The sequence below is a fragment of the Propithecus coquereli genome, unplaced genomic scaffold, assembly GCF_000956105.1.
Source record: "Propithecus coquereli isolate 6110/MARCELLA unplaced genomic scaffold, Pcoq_1.0 Scaffold111, whole genome shotgun sequence".
Taxonomy (NCBI): Eukaryota; Metazoa; Chordata; class Mammalia; order Primates; family Indriidae; genus Propithecus; species Propithecus coquereli.
The window spans coordinates 7489122-7511174 of record NW_012135081.1 but is presented as its reverse complement, the minus strand read 5'-3'; the positions used below and the strand labels follow the sequence as shown (position 1 = coordinate 7511174).

General features: G+C 49.5%; 1 protein-coding gene across 2 annotated transcripts; it reads left to right on the top strand.

The window, feature by feature from the left end:
• The first annotated feature begins 136 nt into the window (after window positions 1-136).
• MYO1A (myosin IA) lies at window positions 137-20475 on the top strand. 2 transcript variants are annotated; one of them, XM_012654330.1, is made up of 28 exons: window positions 137-372; window positions 2590-2723; window positions 2829-2944; window positions 3208-3302; window positions 3486-3590; window positions 3804-3850; window positions 3982-4045; window positions 4254-4352; window positions 6380-6483; window positions 6608-6755; window positions 7238-7356; window positions 7437-7523; window positions 8866-8931; window positions 9056-9160; window positions 11252-11314; window positions 11514-11714; window positions 11860-12086; window positions 12438-12638; window positions 12868-12961; window positions 13450-13599; window positions 13700-13768; window positions 14149-14223; window positions 17813-17947; window positions 18663-18769; window positions 19101-19233; window positions 19387-19539; window positions 19690-19817; window positions 20107-20475. In XM_012654330.1, exons 2-28 carry the CDS (start codon window positions 2610-2612, stop codon window positions 20231-20233), a joined length of 3132 nt encoding a protein of 1043 aa, XP_012509784.1. In that variant the 5' UTR covers window positions 137-372; window positions 2590-2609; the 3' UTR covers window positions 20234-20475. The 2 variants fall into 2 exon arrangements, with proteins under 2 accessions (XP_012509784.1, XP_012509789.1); XM_012654335.1 differs by lacking the exons at window positions 137-372; window positions 2590-2723; window positions 2829-2944; window positions 3804-3850 and having other exon boundaries at window positions 3100-3302; window positions 20107-20376.
• Window positions 20476-22053: the final 1578 nt, after the last annotated feature.

Genomic DNA, 22053 nt, shown 5'->3' with positions numbered 1-22053 from the left:
ATCCTTTCCTACCTAGAGAGAGACTGAGTGTCTCCCTGTGGGCCTTCAGGCCTGTGAAGGGTTAAGCGAGCCACGCCTTCAGCAGGAACAGCCTCGGACTTTGTGCTGAGCAGCCATCTCCGGCCTCTTCTGGTCTGACTGGCACAGGGAGTGTGGGCTGGAGGAGGCCGCACAAAGGAAGGTCAGAAGAGTGGACACTGGCAAGAGGAGGGCAGCCTCTGCTGGCTTCCCTGACACCATGGACAGCTCCCATTAACTGAGACACCTCTCCACCCTTGGGACCCCGGACTCCTATGCCCTCTTCCTGTCAAGTTGGGATTTAATCCACCATCCTCAAGAGACACTGAAGTTATAACTTAGTTCCAGTATTGGGTGAGTCCTGCCTTGACCTGTCACTGCTCCTCTTTAACACCTTGGGGTGCTCCATCTGGGGCCTGCTTTTTCCCCTCCCCACCCCCAACCAATCATATTCCCACTCCTCTGAAATTCAAATAAGATTCCTTCTCCCAACCCACCTTCTGCTTCTCACCCTTCCCTGCCAAGTAGTTAGCTTTTTTTTAATCTGGAAAATATGAGATAATAATAGTACCTACTTCATGGGGATATTGTCAGCATCAAATGAATTAGTATAAGTAGTTTTTAGAGCCCTGCCTGGCCCATGGTAAATGCTACATGATTTCTAGAGACTGATATTATTGGTAAGTATTTTTATTGCTTCCTCAGTCGTGTCCTTCTAGGAAGTGACAGGTATTCTCCTTTCCTGGAGTTTGGGGAAAGCTGAGTGAAGGGAGAAGGAAGACTGTGTCCCTTTTTTGCTCTGCTTCCATTCCTGCTTCCTCCCCTCTCCTCCCTTCCCCCACCCAGGTTCAGAGATGCAGGAGAGTGGGAGGATGTGTCTTTTATTCCTGTGCGGGAGTGGCACTGACCATTGTACAATAATTCTGCCCTGTACCCAGCCACCCCGCCTACTCAATCTCACAGGGAAGACTGGGGAGGGCTGGGCTTCCTCCTTAGGGAACACCTGCCATGTGCCTACTGCGTGGAGGCCCAGCTGAGCCTCACAACCCTCCTCCAACTCTGCTCCTCCTTGCCTACTCCCACCAACTACTGAAAAGCTGGGTGTGTCCCTCTGGGGCAAAGTCCATGCCAGAAGTTTATAGAAATGGGTGTAACAGCTGGAGATAGAAAAATAGGGACAGACATGTAGCTCATCCAGAAGTCCTGACAACTACTTGTTTGTTGGGGAAACAAACCCCACTTTCATTTTCTTTGAGGTATTCCAATCTTTTTTGGAGGAACTCCTGCCTCTGTCCTCTAACTCCTAACTCATCACCTTGTCCAGTCCCCATTTATTTTTAATCAATTAATTAATTTTTTTTTTAGAGAGAAAAAGTCTCACTCTGTTGCCTGGGCTAGAGTGCAGTGGCATTATCATAACTCACTGCAACCTCAAATTCCTGAGCTCAAGCAATCTTGCCTCAGCCTTCCAAGTAGCTGGGACTACAGGTGCGCACCACCATGCCTGGCTAATTTTTAAAAAAATTTTTATGGAGGCCAGGCATGGTGGCTCACGCCTATAATCCTAGCACTCTGGAAGCCCAAGGTGGGAGGATTGCTTGAGGGCAGGAGTTCGAGACCAACCTGAGCAAGAGTGAGATCCTGTCTCTACTGAAAATAGAAAAAATTAGCTGACCAACTAAAAATAGAAACAAAAAATTAGCCGGACGTGGTGACAAGCACCTGTAGTCCTACCTACTTGGGGGCTGAGGCAGGAGGATCACTTGAGCCCAGGAGTTTGAGGTTGCAGTGACCTAGACTGATGACACGGCACTCTAGCCTGGGCAACCTAGTGAGACTCTGTCTTAGAAAAAAAAAATTTATTTTTTATGGAGATGGGATCTTGCTATGTTGCACAGGCTGGTCTCAAACTCCTGGCCTCAAGTGATCCTCCTGCCCCAGACACCCAAAGCACTGGGATAACAGGCATGAGCTACAGTGCCTGGCCCCAGTCTCCATTTAAAAAATGAAGCTCACTGTAGCAATGATAGGAGAGGAGAGATCTTTGGAAGAAATTCCAAAATGGATATAGGTGGGTTGGGTGACTGAAATAGGAGGCATGAGAGGTAAGGGGTTGAGAAGGAGTACTGGGGCAAATGGTCAGGGAGCCTGGATCCTGGGAGGGCCCCCGTGCAGGAGGGACTGAGTTTTTTATGCCCGGCTGCTGCACAAAGCTTTGCTTATGTTTTCTTCCCCAGCCCGCTCTCCTCCAACCACAACTCTGCTTCCCCAGTTGCAGCCTACTGGTGCCTGCCTTCCCCTAGTGGTCAGAAGCAGGTGTTCCTGTCCCATCCGTTCCCCACCCCCACCCACTCAGGGAGCAGAGGATTCTCCCACCTCCTGCTGAGAGATTCAGCCTCCCTCAGTTAGCTTGGACTAGTCCAGAGGCCTCTCTCAGGTTGGGGGCTCTCTATAGAGCCAGGGCAGTGGGGAGAGAAAGGCTCTGTTAGGTCCTTCTGCCCTCTTCCCCTCAAATAGTTACTGGCCCCTAAAGCTGAGCTGACGTCAGCAAACTGCCCCCCTTACTCCCAGGATCAGAAGCCTCTCTGGACATGCCTGTCCTGGAAGGTTCCACGGGGGTGGAGGACCTCGTCCTCCTGGAACCTCTGTTGGAGGAGTCTCTGCTCAAGAACCTTCAACTGCGCTATGAAAACAAGGAGATTTATGTGAGTGCAGTACGGATGCCCCTGGCTGTGCCTGTGGACAGAGAGTTCACGTACTCTCACCCCCAGCCCCCTGGCTCATTCCCTCCACCTTTTTCCTGGCTCCAGACCTACATTGGGAATGTGGTGATCTCAGTGAATCCCTACCAACAGCTGCCCATCTATGGCCCAGAGTTTATTGCCAAATATCAGGAATATACCTTCTATGAGCTGAAGCCCCATATGTGAGTAGAAAGACTAAGGGAAGGCTGACAGGGCCCCAGTTGCTTGACAATTAGGCACCCTAATTTCTCCTATCCCTTCCCCTGAAGGGGATTCTCCAGCTGCCCCTTCCTTCCCGGGCCCTCTGGAGGCCCCTGCCTAGGCCTGTCACTTGCCTAGGCTGGTCCAAGGGGGGAGAGTGGATAAACCTGGGAGCTGGGGATTGAGTGAAAGATGGTGTCTTGGACTTCCCTGCATTGCTAACTGCCCACTTCCTACCCCCAAGTTATGCATTGGCAAATGTGGCATACCAGTCACTGAGGGACCGGGACAGAGACCAGTGTATCCTCATCACAGGCGAGAGTGGAGCTGGGAAAACTGGTGAGACACCTGGCAGGGGGAACCCATGGAGTCACCTCTGGAACCACCCGCCTGTCCCACACCAAGCCAAGCCTAGTCCTGTACCCCCACTCCCCAGAACTTCCCAGTTTTTCTGACTGTGAGGGGTGGTGAGGTGCTGGGTGGGAGGATGGGTCGCCCTGGGTGAGAATTTCTCGTGCACAGAGGCTAGCAAGCTGGTGATGTCGTACGTGGCGGCCGTCTGTGGGAAAGGGGAGGAGGTGAACTCTGTGAAGGAGCAACTGCTTCAGTCAAACCCAGTGCTGGAGGGTAAGAATTCTGGTCTCTGTCCTCTCCGCCCTGCCCCCCAACGCCCAGAGTCAACTCAGCTCTAGACCCTCTTCCCCAGTGCTCCGAAACCACTGCCTTCATTCAGCCTGAAAAACCAGGTTGGCGTGAGGACTGGAAGCCCTCCTGCCTTCCCTTCTCTAGTCCCACTTCTCCCCTCAGCCACCTCACTTCTTCTTCTCTTCATCTCTGCAGCTTTTGGCAATGCCAAGACCATTCGCAACAACAACTCCTCTCGATTTGTGAGTGAACACCTTCCCAGTCTGGGAGGAGAGGGTGTGGGGGCTTGAGAGGAGGAATGCAGCAGACCCCTCCCGGACAGGGTGGTGAGAAGAGGAGAAGCAAATTCTTTCTCTCTGGTCTCTCTCTGAAGGGAAAATACATGGATATCGAATTTGACTTCAAGGGATCCCCCCTCGGTGGTGTCATCACAAACTGTACGTGTCTCCCCCATTTCACTCACCTCTCTCTCTTCTGCCTGCCCCATGACATCCCTTTCTGCTAATCTGCTCCTGTAGGAAGGAGGAATATTAGACTTTCAGGAGTCTTCTCAATGACTAGGAACACCAGGGATGAGGCCAGAGTTACAGGGAAGCTGTGGCATCTCCCAGGCCCTCAGGATGTTATTTTCTAATTCTCTGACAGATCTGCTTGAGAAATCCCGAGTGGTGAAGCAGCTCAAAGGAGAAAGGAACTTCCACATCTTCTATCAGCTACTGGCTGGGGCAGATGCACAGCTGCTGAGTATGTGCCTGCCCTGGACACATGGCAAAGCATCCCCAACCTCCATTAGATCTCAGAACCTCTGGTCCCCTGCAGCCCTCTTCCCTTGAGCCACCCCCCAGACTTTTCTTAGCCTGCACTCCCCACCCTGAACTTCACCCACCCATTGTTGGGAACAAATCCCTTGACCCATCTGTTTTCTTCCTTTTCTGAAGTTTTATTGCCAGGGATATGCCTTCCTACTTCGTCACTGCTCTCGTTCCTTTGTCCTGCCTGCATTCCTCTTTCCTCAAGCTGGCTTCAAACACGGAACACTCATCTCCATCTACCTTCCTAATTTGAATTTAAGGGGCTTTATTGATAGTTCAGCAGAGAAGCAGGCAGGATGTTGTACGTGCTCAAGAACTTTCCTTGAGCTCTAGTTGAAGCTGTCCTGGGTCTACATTTGCCTCACTTAGGACCCTGTCCCTGATTTTCTCTTCTTAGCTCTATAGAGGTTTCATTCATCTATTCATCAAACATTTCTTGAATACCTCCTACTATGATCAAATATTATGCTAGCCTCTAGGGATACAGAGTTGAGTAAGACATGAACCCTATCCTCAAAGAACTTATAGTCTTCTGGGGATGACAGATATGTGAACAGATCCATTGCAATACGGTATGATCAGGGCCATCAGGCCTATACAGGTGGCTGTAGGAACAGAAGGCATGGAGCCCATGACTTGCCCTGAGGAAGAGCCTATTCCAGCCTGGGTGCTGGACTAGCCTGAGGTGGCTGTGGGTGGGCATCCCTAGAGGATCTGGTGGGATTTTAAGTCCTGCCAGAGTTTGCCTCTCTATCTCCCCTCCTTCTGAGAGCACCATGAGTATCTGGCCTCCAAGGATCTGTCTCTTTAGTTTCTGATTATTCTCTCCTGGACCTTTGCCATCTCCTTTTCCCCTCCTGGAGATCTCTGTAATCTGCAAGAGCCCCCGCAGGTCTTATCCTCCTCCCTGTCTTAATAGTTTTGGTCATGTGCAATTTGTCTGAATCATAGGCACTAATGCCTTGTTCTGCCCTGATTCTGTCACCCGTTGGTTTAAGCTGACTCTGGGTGAGGTCTCCCTGGTGTCATCATCTCCATGCTTTCTGACTCATTCTCCCTCCAGATGTCCCTCCTAAGCAGGCTCTTGTTTCAAAATTTGTGTGCCAGGGGAAGCTGCCATTAAACTCTAGTTTGAGGGACACTCCCTGATCCTCAGATCATTTGCATAACAGATAACTGACATCCCTCAAGCTCCATGATTAACCCAATCCTTACCATCTCAGGTAAACAGCTTTGACCATTCCATTGAGTCATTTATTAAAAAGAGAAAAGTTCCTTCATGGCAGCCAGACACACAGAATATGGAGATGAGAAACACAGTCCCAACACACAAGTTGCTCATTTGTGGGAGAGACAGAAAAAACAAAACCTAGTCCAAGTGCTATGGGCTAGGATAGAGATTCACCACTGGATCAAAGAGAACCATTTGGCTCAGTCCCTCAGTGTCAGAGAAAATTTTCCAGAAGAGGTGTAAGGATCAGGGAACATACTACCTGCTACTTTGTTGGTGCTCAGTGGACAAACAATGAATGAGCCAACCCAGGCCAAGAGTGAGGTGTTGAGGCTGGGGGTGGGTGGGAGATATGTACTTACCCTTCTTCCCTCACTGCATCCTTCCAGAGGCACCTGAGCAGGATGGAGAGTTTGCTTGTTTGTTTTTATTTTTTAAAACTCTGCAGGTGGGGAGAAGAGTAGAATGAGGCTTTTGTTTCATAAATGTTAGAGCAGAAACCCAACAAGTATAAATGCCCAAACCCTAAATACTACTTACAAATTTAGTCTATCATCATAGGAATTAATGATCCCCAAACAAAAGAGGCAAGGGAAGAACCTAAAACAAAAATGTCTACTTTGAATAAATGAGTGAACCCACCTAGGGCAAGTGCTGTGAGGTGTCAAGGCCGGAGGGCTCCACAGAGCCCAGGTACTAACCCTCTTCCCACACACTGGCCCTCCCAGGGGCCCTGAAGCTCGAGCGGGATACAAGCGGCTACACTTATCTGAACCAGGAGATGTCCAGAGTGGATGGCATGGATGACGCCTCCAGCTTCAGGGTTGTACAGGTGGGTGCTCAGGGTGGGCTACACTTGGGCCCTTAGGTTGTCCTTTGAGCCTAGGCTTTGTTCGCATTGAGAACACTGGACTGGCACCACCAGTTCAGCTTCTGATTTCTGCTTTCTGCCTAAGAATGCAATGACAGTGATTGGGTTCTCGGAGGAGGAGATTCGACAAGTGCTAGAGGTAACATCTCTGGTGCTGAAGCTGGGGAACGTGGAAGTGGCCAGCGAGTTCCAGGCCAATGGGGTATCAGCAAGTGGCATCCGTGATGGGAAAGGTCTGCACCACCCTGCTGGAGCCCCCACCCAGCCCCCTGAATCTCTTACTGCAAGTCCTATTCTTCCTCCATCTCCAGTGTAATCGACTTCCCCCGATACAGTCCCACTCAGTCCACTCCCAAGTACTCCCCCAAACAGACTCATTGAGAACGCCAAGTGAAGCATATTAGAATGAGATCTTGAAGTTTGATAGATATAGGTGTGAGACTTCTCTGAGTCTCAGTTTATTCTTCTGCAAAATGAGGATAATCACACCTATTTCAAGAGATTCTCTTATTAAAGTGGATAATGCACACAAAGTGCCCAGATCTCCCTTCTTGTGCCCCCTTTCCCCTGAGATTCCTCTAGGGCCGTGTTCTGGATTGGCTGCAATGACTCCCTCAGCGAGACCCACAGACACCAGTCTTCACTTATCAGCTCTCCCTCCCTCCCATGAGAAAAAGCCCCGCTAAGGCCATGTTGTATATTCTCATTACTCCAGGTGTTTGGGAGATTGGGGAGATGGTGGGTTTGAACTCAGAGGAACTAGAGAAAGCTTTGTGTTCAAGGACCATGGAAACAGCCAAAGAAAAGGTGGTGACTGCACTGAATGTTATCCAGGTAAGGGACCCTGCTGGAGAGGGTGGATTTTGAGTATGCTCTGTGGCTGCCATTCTAAGTGGCTTGGCCCCACCCCACAGGCTCAGTATGCTCGGGATGCTCTGGCTAAGAACATCTACAGCCGTCTCTTCAACTGGATAGTAAATCGAATCAATGAGAGCATCAAGGTGAGTGATTGCTCTCCTCTCTCAACATTCTCCTGTTTGCCTCACCTTCCTGCCCTGGTCACCATCCCCACCCCTTGGTTTTTGAGATGAACAGAGCAAGGAGGATGAAGGGGGAGGGTACAGTTTCTTCCAAGAGTCTGTTGTTAGACAATCTGGATCCATCCACCTACCAGTCATGTGGACTCTGAATTTCACAAAGATTCTGGGTCTCAATTTCCTGATTTGGACATGCCCGCTAAGAAACACTAATGCCCACCTGCTTTGTAAGGTTTAGTGAGGATCAGAGGTTACCATATGATCCAGCAATTCCACACCTAGGTATATATCCAAGAGAACTGGAAATAGATGTCCTCACAAAAACTTGTCCACAAATGTTCATAGAGGTCTTATTTGTAATAGCCAAAAAGTGTAAATAACCCAAATGTCCTCCAACTGATGAACAGATAAACAAAATGTGGTATATCCACATAAAAGACTATTATTTGGCCTTAAAAAGGAATGAAGTACTGACACATGCTACAACATTGATGAGCCTTGACAACATTATGCCGAGTGAAAGAAGCCAGTCACAAAAGACTACATTTTGTATGATTCTATTTATATGAATTGCCCATTATAGGTAAATCTATACAGGTGGCAAGTAGGTCAGTAATCTTCAGGGGCTGGGAGGGAAGGGGAGTGGGGAGTGATTTATAATGGGTACAGGACTTCTTTTTGGGGATGATGCAAATGCTCTGAAATTAGGTAGTGGTGATGGTTATACAACATTTCAAATATACTAAAAACCACTGAATTGTACATGGTATGTGAATTATATTCAATAAAACTGTTATTAAAAATTATCGCCATGAAAGTGTCATCTATTTAGAAGCTATTACTGAAAGGCAGCAGGGTAAGATGGGATTTGAATCTGGCTTGGTAAATGCTTACCCTTCTGAAATTTGACTTTTTCATCTGTAAAATGGGAATAATCATACCTTATAAGGTTATGATAAGACTTAATTAAATAAGAACATGGAATTTTTTTTTTTTTTTTTTTTGTAAAATGCGCTACAAATATAAGGGATGGTTTCTGTCCCGAGGGGATTTTCATGTCTTTTTACCTCATACCATGGGAGCACCGTCCTGGAATCTATTTGCATCTTACTTTTCCTCCTCCTCTCGCTCTTTGCTTGTCCTCTAGCATATGGAGGAGGCAGGAGAATAAAATTACAATAGTTTCTTTCCAGCTTGATCAAGCTAACTCTGGTTGTGTTTGTCCCTACTTCAACCCCACCCAGAAGGGCCTGGCTCGGTACACAGAGGGGGCCTGTCCTCAGATTTATCCTTTCCTCCTGTGCAGGTGGGCACTGGGGAGAAGAGGAAGGTAATGGGGGTCCTGGATATCTACGGTTTTGAGATATTAGAGGTGAGAAAGCTTCCCTAGGGTTAGTGGTGGGCAGGCCCACAAGGGGATGTGAGAGAGGGGAGGGAGAGTGGGGAGGGAGGAAGGGTCTTGGAGTGAGCTCTTTAACCTGTGTACCTTCTCTCAGGATAATAGCTTTGAGCAATTTGTGATCAACTACTGCAATGAGAAGCTGCAGCAGGTGTTCATAGAGATGACCCTGAAAGAGGAACAAGAGGAATACAAAAGAGAGGTAAACTAGGTCTTCTCCCTACTTCCCCTCTCTTAGCCGACTTCTAGGCATGTGCCAGATCTTCTTTTCTCCTTGATCGCAATTTCCTCTAACTTGTCCCCAGATGGGAACACAAAGGACAAAAAGTTCCCTTGCACAGCTGATCATCCCAGCATTAACACGTAGCCTTAATTCTCTGCTCTCCACCCTCCATTTCCCCAGCCTCCCACTGTAGGCCAGGCACGGTGGGGGGCACATTGATGGAAGGGTGCATGTGTGGAGAGTCCTGACAAGAGGGAAGTGACAGCTGTGCTTGGCCTATGGCAGACTGTGAGCCAAATATAGAAGGGACGTTTCTCCTGGGCTTGGCACCCCACCACATCCCTTTGGGTGCCCTTCTCTAACATCTCAGAATCCGTCGTCTCCTCCCGGCCCTGGCTGATGTTGCTGTCCTCCCCTTGTAGCACCCTGATCCCAGACTTCCTCACCAGAAGTGCCCCCTGGCTCCAAATTTCCACACTCCTTCCCTGATTCAGTGCAAACCCCTGCTTACTGTGGCTGGGTGTTAGAAAAGGTCTCTGACTGAGCCAGTCACCCCCAAGTGTGAATGTCTTACACATCAAAACCCTCCCAGGGATGTTCCCTTGTGAGCTCTCAGGAATCTGTTGTAGCAGAATTTCAGGCAATGTGGTCACAAGGTGTGGAAAAGTTTTTTCAGTTGTTTTGTATGTTTTTATTTTAACAATTTAAATGATCAAATGCATAATACATTCCCATGCTTCAAAAATCAAAAAGCTTAGAAAGGTGTATAAGGAAAGGTCCCAGGAATCTCTCTAAACCTATTTTGGCTCGGGGGCTGCCCAATGTGTGAAAAAAAAAGAAAGAAGGAAAAAAGAAAGAAAGGTCCCCTCTCACCCCTTCCCCAAGCCTCTTAGTGTCCTTTCCCCCAACCCAGAGGCAAGCAACATGGGCTTCCCTTCCAGAGGTCTCTTATGCATTAAAAAGCAAATCTGTAAATATATTTTTCCACAAAATTTACATAAATGGCAGTAAATACACTCTGTTCTGCACCTTTTTTCATCATTTAACAAGAAATCTTTCCATATCAGTATGTGAAGATCCTTTTTTACAACGGCATAGGATTGTAAGGCTATCATAATTCATTTAACCAGTTGGGGAAGGTATTTTTGGGATGGTGTGGGAGGGCAACTTTACTTAATTTCATTCTGTTTTCTCAAAAGACCTCTGAAGGAGGAGGGAGAGAAAGGCCTGTGCTCCTCAGCCTCACCTGGGAGTGGCCACAGCCTGGGATGTCTGGACCTTGGGCTGGGTTAGGAGCTATCCTGCCTGTGGGCCTGAGGCTCAGCAAGTCCATGTCTTAGAGAACGATTGTCTTTGGGTCTTTTATTTCTGTACCATTCTTGCTTTTTAAAAAATTATATAGTCCCAAAATACAAAGTAGATCAGTGGTTCTTCAAGTGTGGTCCTGGACCAGCAGCATCAGCAGCTCCTGGAAACATGCTGGAAATACAAATTCCTGGGCCCCATCCCACACCTGCAGAATCAGGAACTTGAGGAGGGACCCAGCAATCTGTCTTTTAACAAGTGCTCCAGGTGACTGTGATGCACACTTGAGTTTGAGAATCACTGATGTTGATCTTGGAAGATGCATCAAACTAGCTTTGTTGTTTGATGATGAAGTCTCGCTCAATTGCTCTGGTTTTAGAGAGCTCAGAGTAGTGTGGCCATTTGCTGCTCCACATACACATGGCCCCTTCCCTATTCTCACACTGGGGAAATCTCTATCCCAATCTACACTCAACATTTTACACGTTCCTCTCCACCCTAAAGCACCTACGGGGATCTCTGCATTGTCTCACCCTCTCTCACAGCTGCTCTGGATCCTCCCATGTGTCTATTCACCCACCCCACAAACTCTCCACCAACCTTGGAAGGATGGAGACATAAACAGAAATTATACCAAGGACCCCTCTGAACAGTGGGGATTTCTGAGTGTTTGTGAGGTGGGTGAAAGGAAGGCTGGATCTGGTGAGATCTCTGGAGACTTGATGTGGACCTGCTCCCTGTAATTTGTTATGTTTCCCCCACCAGGGCATACCGTGGACAGAGGTGGACTATTTTGATAATGGTGTCATCTGTAACCTCATTGAGCATGTAAGTTATTTTTCTTTCATCTCTGGAACCTCCCCTTCCAGGCTGCCTGAACATCCTTCCCCTGTCTCTCTCCCTGATTCCCGACTTGGTAAGGATGGCAAAGCAGGCAGACGATGAGGGGGCAGAGGGGCAGCAAGGAGAACATGGCTATCTTGGAGGACCGGGTCTAGGTTGGGCTGCTCTTGTTCCCCTGGCCCAGAATCAGCAAGGCATCCTGGCCATGTTGGACGAGGAGTGCCTGCGGCCTGGGGTGGTCAGTGACTCCACTTTCCTAGCGAAGCTAAATCAGCAATTCTCCAAGCATGGTCACTATGAGAGCAAAGTCACCCAGAATGCCCAGCACCAGTATGACCGCACCATGGGCCTCAGCTGCTTCCGCATCTGCCACTATGCAGGCAAGGTAGTATGGCGGGGCTGGAGGGTAAAGACAGAAGGCAATAGGGGAGGAGCTGGAGGGAGGTGAGAGCCGGGAATACTTTACAATGAGACTGGCCTGGCCAAGACAAGGTCATGGGGTCTCCAAACCGGTAGCTGCTCTTCTACAGGTGACATACAATGTGACCAGCTTTGTTGACAAGAACAATGACCTACTCTTCCGAGACCTGTCCCAGACCATGTGGAAGGCCCAACACCCTCTACTCCGGTCCTTATTTCCTGAGGGTGATCCCAAGCAGGCGTCTCTCAAACGCCCCCCAACTGCTGGGACCCAGTTCAAGAGTTCTGTGGCCATACTCATGAAGAACCTATATTCCAAGAACCCCAACTACATCAGGTGACATGCTGGGATACCAGGGAACATGCTACATATGTGATGGCATTGCAGGGTCCATGTATTGTAGAACATGTCCATGTGGGGGGTATCTCTGGAATGAGGGTATCGGAGGTCTTTTCCTTATGGAAAACAGAGCCAGATGAGGAGCTGAGAGTCCTGAGGAGGGAGAGCATCAGATTTGGTAGGGACTATGCAGAAGTGAGTGAAACTAGGAAGGCCAGTGTGTCCACTTCCTTTGAAATTTTTCTGCGAAGGGGAGTGTGTGCAGAGTAGGAGTGTAGAGACCAGATGAGTTACACTGGCAACAGCGTCAGCTCCTGAAGCCTGTGCCTTGCTCCATGTCTCACCCAGGTGCTTAAAGCCCAATGAGCATCAGCAGCAAGGTCAGTTCTCCTCAGACCTGGTGGCAACTCAGGCTCGGTATCTGGGGCTGCTGGAGAATGTGCGGGTGCGACGGGCAGGCTATGCCCACCGCCAGGCGTACAAGCCTTTCCTGGAAAGGTATCGATTGCTGAGCCGCAGCACCTGGCCTCGCTGGAATGGCGGAGACGGGTAAGACCCTGTATGGAGACTGGGGAGTGGGGAAGGTCAGTGCCAGAAACGTCTTCTGGGGGAAGAAGCCTGGAGGTGCTGTGCACATCTGCTGAAGCTCGGTGAACGGATACTTGGGGGAATGAATTGAATGATCGCTTCTCAGAGGCGGAAAGGGGTTAGGGGAAAGGTAAAAGAGGACTCTCTCCTGAGATACCCCTCTGCAGCTTTCCCTCGTCTGCTCCTGTAGGGAGGGGGTCGAGAAGGTCCTGGGGGAGCTGAGCCTGCCCGCAGGGGAGCTGGCTTTTGGGAAGACAAAGATCTTCATTAGAAGCCCCAAGACCGTGAGTTAGAGAGTGCACTTGCTTTTGGTGGGGGTGGAAGGTGGAAGAATTGAGAGCCACCTGAGAAAGAGGCTGGAGGGGAGGGGAGCATCTATAACCTGGCTGGAATGGGTAGTGGATGGAAGTCTCCTCTCTGCGGGAATTTAATCCCTGGGAACTGAATCCTTGGGTTCCCACCCTGCCATGCGCCTTGGGAGCTGGGTGTGCTGCATGGCCCTCTCTGAGCTTCTCTGCCTGAGGCAGAACTCTTGTGGGTTGGGGTGATGTGCTGCTTGTGTCTGATTTCCCAAAACCTAGCACAGTGCCTGCTACAGAGTTCGAGTTCAGTAGATGCTTGTTAAGTGAATGAATAAATGAATGAAATAAGAAGACGAAGGAATGATCAAATGAGACACCAACTGGGAAGCCTCAGGGCTGTGGGGGACAGGAGGAGAGAATGCTATTCTCCTAGGCCAGTCTCTGTGTCCCACCCTTCCACCTCTCCCCAGCTCTTCTACCTGGAAGAGCAGAGGCGCCTTAGACTCCAGCAGCTGGCCACACTCATACAGAAGACCTACCGAGGCTGGCGCTGCCGTGCCTACTACCAGCTGATGCGAAAGAGTCAGATTCTCATCTCCTCTTGGTTTCGGGGCAACATGGTACAGTCACCCCCAAAGTCCCATCCCCTACACTCTAATAGGGAGATGAGAGGTGGTTCAGGAGTCAGAATTTTTCTAACAACTCCAATGTTTTCTACAGCAAAAGAAACACTATGGGAAGATAAAGGCATCCACATTGTTGATCCAGGCTTTTGTGAGAGGGTGGAAGGTAATGGGGAATGGGAGAGGGGTTTCCTCCCCACACATGGTTCCTCCTGGACTGTGCCACCTGCTGTGGGAGAAAGAGCAGCAGAGAGCGAGTCCTACCCGCACCTGGGCCATACCTGTGCGTGTGATGTGTCTGGGGATGTGGATGCCTGTTGGGCCGTCCTGTGTATATGCCCAGGTGTGTCTCTTACTTGGCAGCAGAGCTCTGCCTTCTGCTCTGAGTGTCCTCTTCACTGCCAACTTGTCTGACTTTACTTCCACCCTCCTCCAGCTACAGTCTCAGCTCTTTGTCTTACTCTGTTCTTTGTGTGGTTAAAAAATAGTAGACCCTCTTCTAGAATCTGTCTTCACTTTGGCTCGTTTCTTGTATGTCTCTGCCAGGCCCGCAAGAATTATCGAAAGTACTTCCGGTCAGGGGCTGCTCTCATCTTGGCAAATTTCATCTATAAGAGCATAGTAAGTGGTCGGGTTAGGGTGGAAGTAGGGGTGGGGCAGGGAGGGACAGGTTTGAAATAGAAAGATGTGGGGTTTGAGAAGAGGTGACTCAAAGCTTTCCCTTAAGAGCTTCCTCAATCTGCATGTACTTAAGTCCTAGGAGAAAAGGGGATGGCAGCTTGCAGGGAGCAGGCCCCAGTGCCTGGGCCCAGGGACAGAATCAGACAGTGTTTTGGTATGAGTGGAGACACTGCAGGAACCTTGTGGCAAGAAGCCCACCCACCATCTCGACCGTGGGCACACAGGCTTGAGAAGAGACTGGGGCCAAATATTTAACAACAGCCTAATCCTACCCCTAACCCTAACCCTAAGCCTCAGTGAAGAACAGAGCGAGGCACCTGTAGGGTTAACTAGCCCAACCTTCCAGGATCCATTTTAGGGTTGGGGTGAGGGTGGAGGAATCATATCTTCCTTCTATCCCCTCTGAAACTTAGCAGGCAAATCAGAAAGTAAATCTCCTAACTTCATTCTGGAGGACTTGGATCAGAATGGGAAGAAGCCAGGACCAGGCCTACACATTCAAAACACATTCAAAACAGTTTTCAGTGGGAGAAAAACAGGACGGAAGAGTGATTTCTGGAGACATGTCAGACAGCAGTGGTGCTTCTGAGAAGAGTCAGAGGGAAACCAGGGAGAGAGCAGCACTTCCAGTGAAACCTCAAGAAAGGCCAGAGAGAAGGAGGAAGAGCAGGAGATCTTGGACAGAGGGCTGGAGTACATTGTAACCCACCTCCACTGATTTGATTTTCGACAGTTGTTGGGACTCTTACTAACCATGCTCATTCAGACACAAGGCACATTCATGTGGAGCCCCTCTTCATTGTTAGGGAGGCTGGATCCTTCAGCTGAGGAGAGGAATAGGAGTTCTGCAGCTCTGGGCCTCTTCATTGCCTCCCTGAGCTTTCATTTCCTCCTCTTCCTCCCCTCCCTGAGGAAGTTCCATCTTCCCGGCCTCTTCTGTTGTGTCCTGTCCTCTCATACTGGCTCCAGTGTGTCTGCCTCCCCAGAGTACGTGCTCTCTTGCTACATACCTGAATCCTTAATCTGATTTTGCTCTTATCTCCTGACTGCCCTTCTTCCACCTTTTCTTTCGCCTGTGCATTATCAGGCAGCTGCTAAATGTCAACCCAGGAGCTGCTGGGTGTAGATCAATATTTCAATAAATCACCCCACCCCCCACCCCAAGCATGCAGGGGCCACTGAGCATTCATTCCTCCAGTGTTTCTGACTATTACCTAGTTTGCCATTGCCTTGACTATAACTAATGCTAGTACCCATTATCTTTAGAATACTTACTATGTGCTAAGCTCTTTATATACAATGACTCTAGTGCTCTCAACAACCCTGTGAGGTAGGCCCTTTTCTTTCTCCCATTTTATAGGTAAAAAACTAAGGCTCAGAGAGGTTAAATAACTTGCCAGGGGTCCCACAGCTAGTAAGTGGTAGAGCTGGGAGATGCCTAAGATCAGGTCGTTCTTTATATCTTCGATAATTCTATGCCATAAACAAGGTGCTAGGTGCTCTCTGGGATGTAAACACTTAAGAGTCCTTGTTCTAGATTGGGAGAGACTAAACAGTCAGATGCCATAGAGGAAACTTGATTGAATCCTAGAACAGGAAAAATAAAAAACAAAGCTAAAAAGGACACGGTTAGAAGTTTATAAAAGACATGTGGAGAAATTTGAGTGTGGATTGCTGTTGGATGAGTGTATATAATTAGTGTTGATTTTCTTAGGTGTGGTGATGAAGTTATGATTGAGAGAATGTCCCAGTTATTGGGAGATGCATGCCAAAGTTTTAGGGGAAATGTCATGATATCTGTAACATACTTTAGGATGATGTGGTAGCAAGGATTTGGATATATGTGTGTATGTATATATTTATCTACATATGTATACATATGTATGTATTAGAGTGTGAGAAAGCACACAGACAAGGCAAGGTGTTAACATTATCAGTTGGTGAATTTGGGTGAGGGGTATAAAGTATATAGATGTTCATTGTACTGTTTTCATTTAAAATAGCTATATTTCATTTAAAAACTCAAGTCAGGTTATATTACTCTTTTTTTTTTTTTTTTTTTTTGAGACAGAGTGTCACTCTGTTGCCCAGGCTAGAGTGCCATGGTGGCAGCCTAGCTCACAGCAACCTCAGACTCCTGGGCTCAAGTAGCTGGGACTACAGGCATGTGCCACCATGCCTGGCTAATTTTTTCTATATATTTTTAGTTGTCCAGCTAATTTCTTTCTATTTTAGTAGAGACGGGATCTCGTTCTTGCTCAGGCTGGTCTTGAACTCCTGAGCTCAAATGATCCGCCCGTCTCGGCCTCCCAGAGCGCTAGGATTACAGGCGTGAGCCACCGCACCCGGCCTATATTACTCTTCTGCTTAAAATCCTCTAACGGTGTTCCATTTCAGTCAGAATAAAAGCCTACGTCTTTACCACGCCTGCAGGGCCCTTTGTGATCTGCCTCTGACCGACTTTCTGATCTTTTCTCCTCTTGCTCAATTTATTCCAGCCATCCTGGCTTTCTTTATGTTTCTGGAATATGCTACCACGCATCCTGCCTCAGGGCCTACTTCTTTGCATCATAGCAGATATCATTATTTGACATTACAGTATAATTTATTATTCATTGGTGGCCTGTCCCCTTCCCCACTGCCCATTAGAATGTTAGCTCAATGAGAATCATGACTTTGTCTCCTCTGTTCACTGCTGTGTTCCCATATCTGGAACAATGCCAGGCACAGAGTAGACACTCAATAAATGTTGAAGGGCGAAAAAAATTCAAGATCTGGGATCCTAGCTCACATGGACTCACTGTCTAGAAGAGGGAAATGTTTTCCATGCAAATAATTGAAGTTCAAAGACAGAGGCATAGACAAAGTGCTATGGAGCTTCAAAGGAAGGAGAGGCAACCCAAGGCCTGGGGAATCAGGGGAGCTTTGAGCTGAATCTCCCAGAATAGGTAGCATCTGGGTTGGCCGAGTTGAGCTAAGAGAGCAGCACGAGCTGAAGCCCAGAGGATAGCTCATGGGCTGGGGAGAGGGCATGCCAATACATGTTGTCTGGGTGGTGTGCCTGCGGAGTGCAGGGGCTCTTGTGCCGTGTGGTTGGGCTCTACATGGAGGACTTTGGATGGCAAGCATGACTGGTCAGAGAGGAGGGGAAATTTAGTACCAGGCAGTGACAGCCAATGTTACGCAATCACCTACCCGAGAGAATGGGAAGCTACAGGAGCGAAATATTGAGACCAGCTTTCATATTTGCTCTCCCCCCTTACTGGCCTGGGTAGCAGGTCTCTGGTTGGAACAAATCCTTCTCTCCCTCCAATTTCCCATTGACACTCTTACCTCCCAGCCTTAAGCCTGCATTTCACGCTGAAAGAGATGCAGGAGGTGACCCCTTTCCATCTCTTCAGCTTCACTCCTCGCTTCTCACTATAGGTGACCTTCCTCCTTTTAAGAGGTAGGATCTGGGTGCTAGTTTGCCTGTCAAGACGTCTTTCTTCTCCTCATTCCACTCCCAATCCCCCTGCTCCCTACCCAGGCACAGAAATTCCTACTGGGGCTGAAGAACAACTTGCCATCCATCAATGTCTTGGACGACAAGTGGCCAGCCGTCCCTTACAAGTGCTTCAGCACAGCCAGTCAGGAGCTGCGGCAGCTCTTCTACCAATGGAAGGTGAGTGTGGCCCAGTATTTCTCCTTTGTTCTTTTTTTTTTCTTCCTCTGATTTTTCTCTTCTGCCTCCCTCTTCTACTTTTTCCCCCCTATTTTTTTAAATTGTGGTAAAATATACATAAGATTTACCACTTTAACCATTTTAAGTGTACAGTTCAGTGGCATGAAGTCCGTCCATGTTGTCGTGCAGCCATCACCACCATCCATCTCCGGAGCTCCTTCATCTTGCAAGACTGAAATCTGTACCCATAAGCAGTAACTTCCCATCCCCGTTCCCCCAGCCCCCGGTTGGCCTGTAATCTACTTTCTGTTTCTGTGAATTTCACTATTCTAGGTACCTCATATAAGTGGAAATCATATAATATTTGTCTTTTTGCATCTGGCTTATTTCATTTAGCATAATGTCATTTGTTCTTTTATTCAGGAAATGCTTACTGAGCACCTGTCTGGGACTAAGCCTTGCCCCAAATGCTAGGCAAGCAGCCCTCATGGCGCTTTTATTTGATCATTTCCATTCCCTTCCCCCAGCATCCCTCAGGTCCCACCATCCTCCTCAGTGGTCCTCCAGCCCCTGCCCTCTCCGGGAAGTGTTGGTGTCTGTCCTTTTCCCTCTGTCTCTCTTCTCCCCTAGTATTTTCTAGACCAGGCTCTCACCTCCCTCATCGGGCCTGCCCTCCCCTTCCATGATCTTAGCTCCTGTCCCTCCCTCCTCACAGTGCAAGAAGTTCCGGGATCAGCTGTCCCCAAAGCAAGTAGAGATGCTGAGGGAAAAGCTCTGTGCCAGTGAACTGTTCAGGGGCAAGAAGGCTTCGTACCCCGAGAGGTGAGGGCCTCAGACTCTACACAGCCAGTCCATCAAGTGGTGGTTCTCAAGCATGAGCCTGCATCCGAATTGCCTGGCAGGATCATTAACACCCAGATGCCCCTCCTCAGAGTCTCTGATTCAGCAGGTCTGGGGTGGGGCCCAAAATTTGCCTTTCTAAAAGTCCCTGGGTGGTGCTGATGTTTTGGTCCTGGAAGGTGCTCTGTGAACCACAGAGAGAGGATACATGGAGGGTGGGGGAAGGGCAAGGGAGGACTAAGATGGGAACTCTGGGGCAAGGGGAAGCCTTGTGGGTGCTTGTCTCCACTGCACACCTCCTGTGTGTCCTCAGTGTCCCCATTTCATTCCGCGGTGACTACATTGGGCTACAAGGGAACCCCAAGCTGCAGAAGCTGAAAGGCGGGGAGGAAGGGCCTGTTCTGATGGCAGAGACCGTGAAGAAGGTCAATCGTAGCAACGGCAAGGTGAAGGCCCACATGCTGAACTCCTGCCACAGCTGATCCAGGGCTGGGGGTTGGCAGCTGGAGAGTGGACTGTGGGCTGTGTGTGTGCTCTGCTGAGTCGAGTGTCGGGGGGTTAATCCTGCCTCTCCTCACACTTTCCTGTTCCACCCCTAGACTTCTTCTCGGATTCTCCTCCTGACCAAGGGGCATGTGATTCTCACAGACACCAAGAAGTCCGAGGCCAAAACTGTCATTGGGCTGGACAGTTTGGCTGGGGTGTCAGTCACCAGCCTCAAAGATGGCCTCTTTAACTTGCATCTGAATGAGGTATCAGAGCTGGGTGGGGGTATCACGGGGCTGGGGCAGGCTGGAGGTTATGGGGACCAGACCACTTGCTCTGGGCCTTTGATGTCTCTCAGGCTGCTCCTGAGGAGAAAAAAATGAATCCCTTCCTTGCTGTTTTTCCCTCTTCTTAAGATAACATCAGTGGCCTCCAAGGGGGACTTCCTGCTGGTCAGTGAGCATGTGGTTGAACTGCTGTCCAAAATGTACCGGGCTGTGCTGGATGCCACGCAGAGGCAGCTTCCAGTCACCGTGACTGACCAGTAAGACCATGAGCTGGGGGCTTGGGGCGATGACCAGGCTGATGGTCATTGTGACGGAGGAAATTTATACAATCAGAAAGCGAAGCATACTATGTCAGGGCAGGGCTTGGAGGTGTTTCTCAGTCCCCCTACCCAAGTTCTCTGGGGCATGGAGTCATCTGACAGGGGGTGGGGGAGGTACCATGTGCTTGTATCAGGGAGGGGAAGGGGAGACATCATGGAAATATGGAAGTGGAGCTGAGGGGAGGGGAGGGAACTAGCTTTGGTTTTTCTATCTGTTTCCCTCCAGGTTCTTGGTGAGGTTCAAGGAGGGCAGTGTGACTGTCAAGGTCATCCAGGGCCCAAGAGGTGATGGGAACAGCAAGCTAAGCTGCAAGAAGAAGGGGAGTCATTGCCTGGAGGTGACTGTGCAGTGAGGAGGAGGGGCCTAAAGCAGAGACAGCAGCTTCTTCCTCCTGGACCAGCACTAAACTCCCTCTGCCCACCTGTGTGGGAGGATCTCATGTCTAACTCCTCCGATGGTGGGGTGGGCCTGGAGATTGAAGAATTCTCAAAGAGGACCTTTTCCCCAAGCCCTTCTAGTATTCTTCTTGAAAAGTAGCTTCCTCCCACCCTTAGCTTCTTTGCCCACTAATAAAACATGTGACTTCTGAAAGGTTAGGTCAGTGTGGATGGATCCCTGTTCCCCCATCTTCTCACCCAGTTGTACTTAGACCCCTTCCCCCACGCCATTTTCCCTCCCTCAGACTGCTGGGAGCCAGCCAGTGCAGATAATAAGAATGGAAAGGAAGGGAAATTGTCTCTGGGCTCCTTGACCGGCTGAGCTCTGAGGGGGCTTGGAGAGACTGGGGTGGAGGGGGGAGGCATCGGAGATGGGGCTCAGGTCTCAGGTGGCAAATGGGCTGATTCATTAAGTGTGTCCCTGAAGGAAAGAAGTGAGGATCCCTGCCTTGGCGGAAACTGGGATCCTTTGGAGATTTAGTCTGAAAAGAAGCCCAAGGCTGGGGGACTCATGCAAGCTGAGGGGAGCTGAGGAATGCAGGGCCCCCTGCACCCAGGAGCTCCATCGCCCCCTCCACCCCCAAGCTCAGCACAGGGCTGCATCCCAGAGGCCTCTCTGCCACCCCCTTTCTTTCCGCAGACCCAAGATGCCAGGCTGCTGCCAGCAGTTACCTGGCTCATCTCTGTCCCGCAGCTGGGGGCTACAGCTGGTGGCATTGACAGGGGGAGATTCTCCCATCCCTGTGACCTGACCCCTTTCCTCCTGTCTTCCTTTGTTTCCCCTGTGTCGTCATCATTATCTTTTTCTCGATTTCAACTGTCTCGCACCATCTCATTGTCCATGTTTCTGTGGGCTCTAATATTAATAGGGAATATTTTATATAATGCTTTCAATATTTTTCCACTCCCCTTCACGTCTACTTCCTCATAGAGTCTGCCTCATCTCAGCCTCTCACCATCCTGGTCTGTACCTTTGGGGAACAAGCTGCTCGTATATTCACATTAAAATTTAGATCTGTGTTCTGTGAGAGCTTACAAAGGGCTGCCTTTGTTTCTGTCTCTGGATGTCTCTTCCTCCTTTCATGATCTCTACCTTCCTGCCCCTTCCCTGTCTCCTCCCCTGAGTTCACTGTGCCCTGAGACTGGGGTCTCCTTCCACCTCAACTTCCATCTGTAGGCAGTTCAGGGCCCCAAGTAATCATGCTGCAAAGGGAGGCCTGATTAACTCCTCTTCCTTCCTGCAGATTAATCTTGCTTTCTGAGCACAAGCCCCATGCTTCTGGTACACCCTGCTCTGAGCTGAGATAGGACCCAGGGAATCAGCTGTTCCAAAGTGGGTGAGGGGCTAGAGCCTGCCTTGTAGTGTGGAGGGGCTGTGTCCAGAGTAGGGGTAGCTCAGGCTCTGGCTGGCCTTCCCCACCCACAGCAGCTCCCCCATCCTTCACTTCTCAGAATCAGGCCTGGAAGAGCCTGTCTGACCAAGAAGGGGTTGGTGACCCAAGCCTGATTGCCCCCACTCTCCGCCTCATCTCCTGCTCCCAGGGCCCAAATTGTCGTCACTTTCCCAGTGAAGTGTCTGGTCATTTTCAGAAGCAATTTCAGGAGAACATGCAGCTGCTGCTCCCTATCCTGCTTTTCCTTCCCCAGGGCTGAAGCTCCCTGGGCTGGGGATGGTGGGAGGGGAAGGGCTAGGGTCCCTGGTGTCCCTCCTTTCCTTCCTGCATCAGTCATGGGG

Bases quoted from the DNA above. Each gene is read 5' to 3' on its own strand.
- MYO1A (XM_012654330.1), top strand. From the start codon at position 2,610: ATGCCTGTCCTGGAAGGTTCCACGGGGGTGGAGGACCTCGTCCTCCTG. The intron at 6,484-6,607 runs GTGGGTGCTCAG...TTTCTGCCTAAG, and splicing joins CCAGCTTCAGGGTTGTACAG to AATGCAATGACAGTGATTGG. The intron at 19,234-19,386 runs GTGAAGGCCCAC...TTCCACCCCTAG, and splicing joins TCAATCGTAGCAACGGCAAG to ACTTCTTCTCGGATTCTCCT.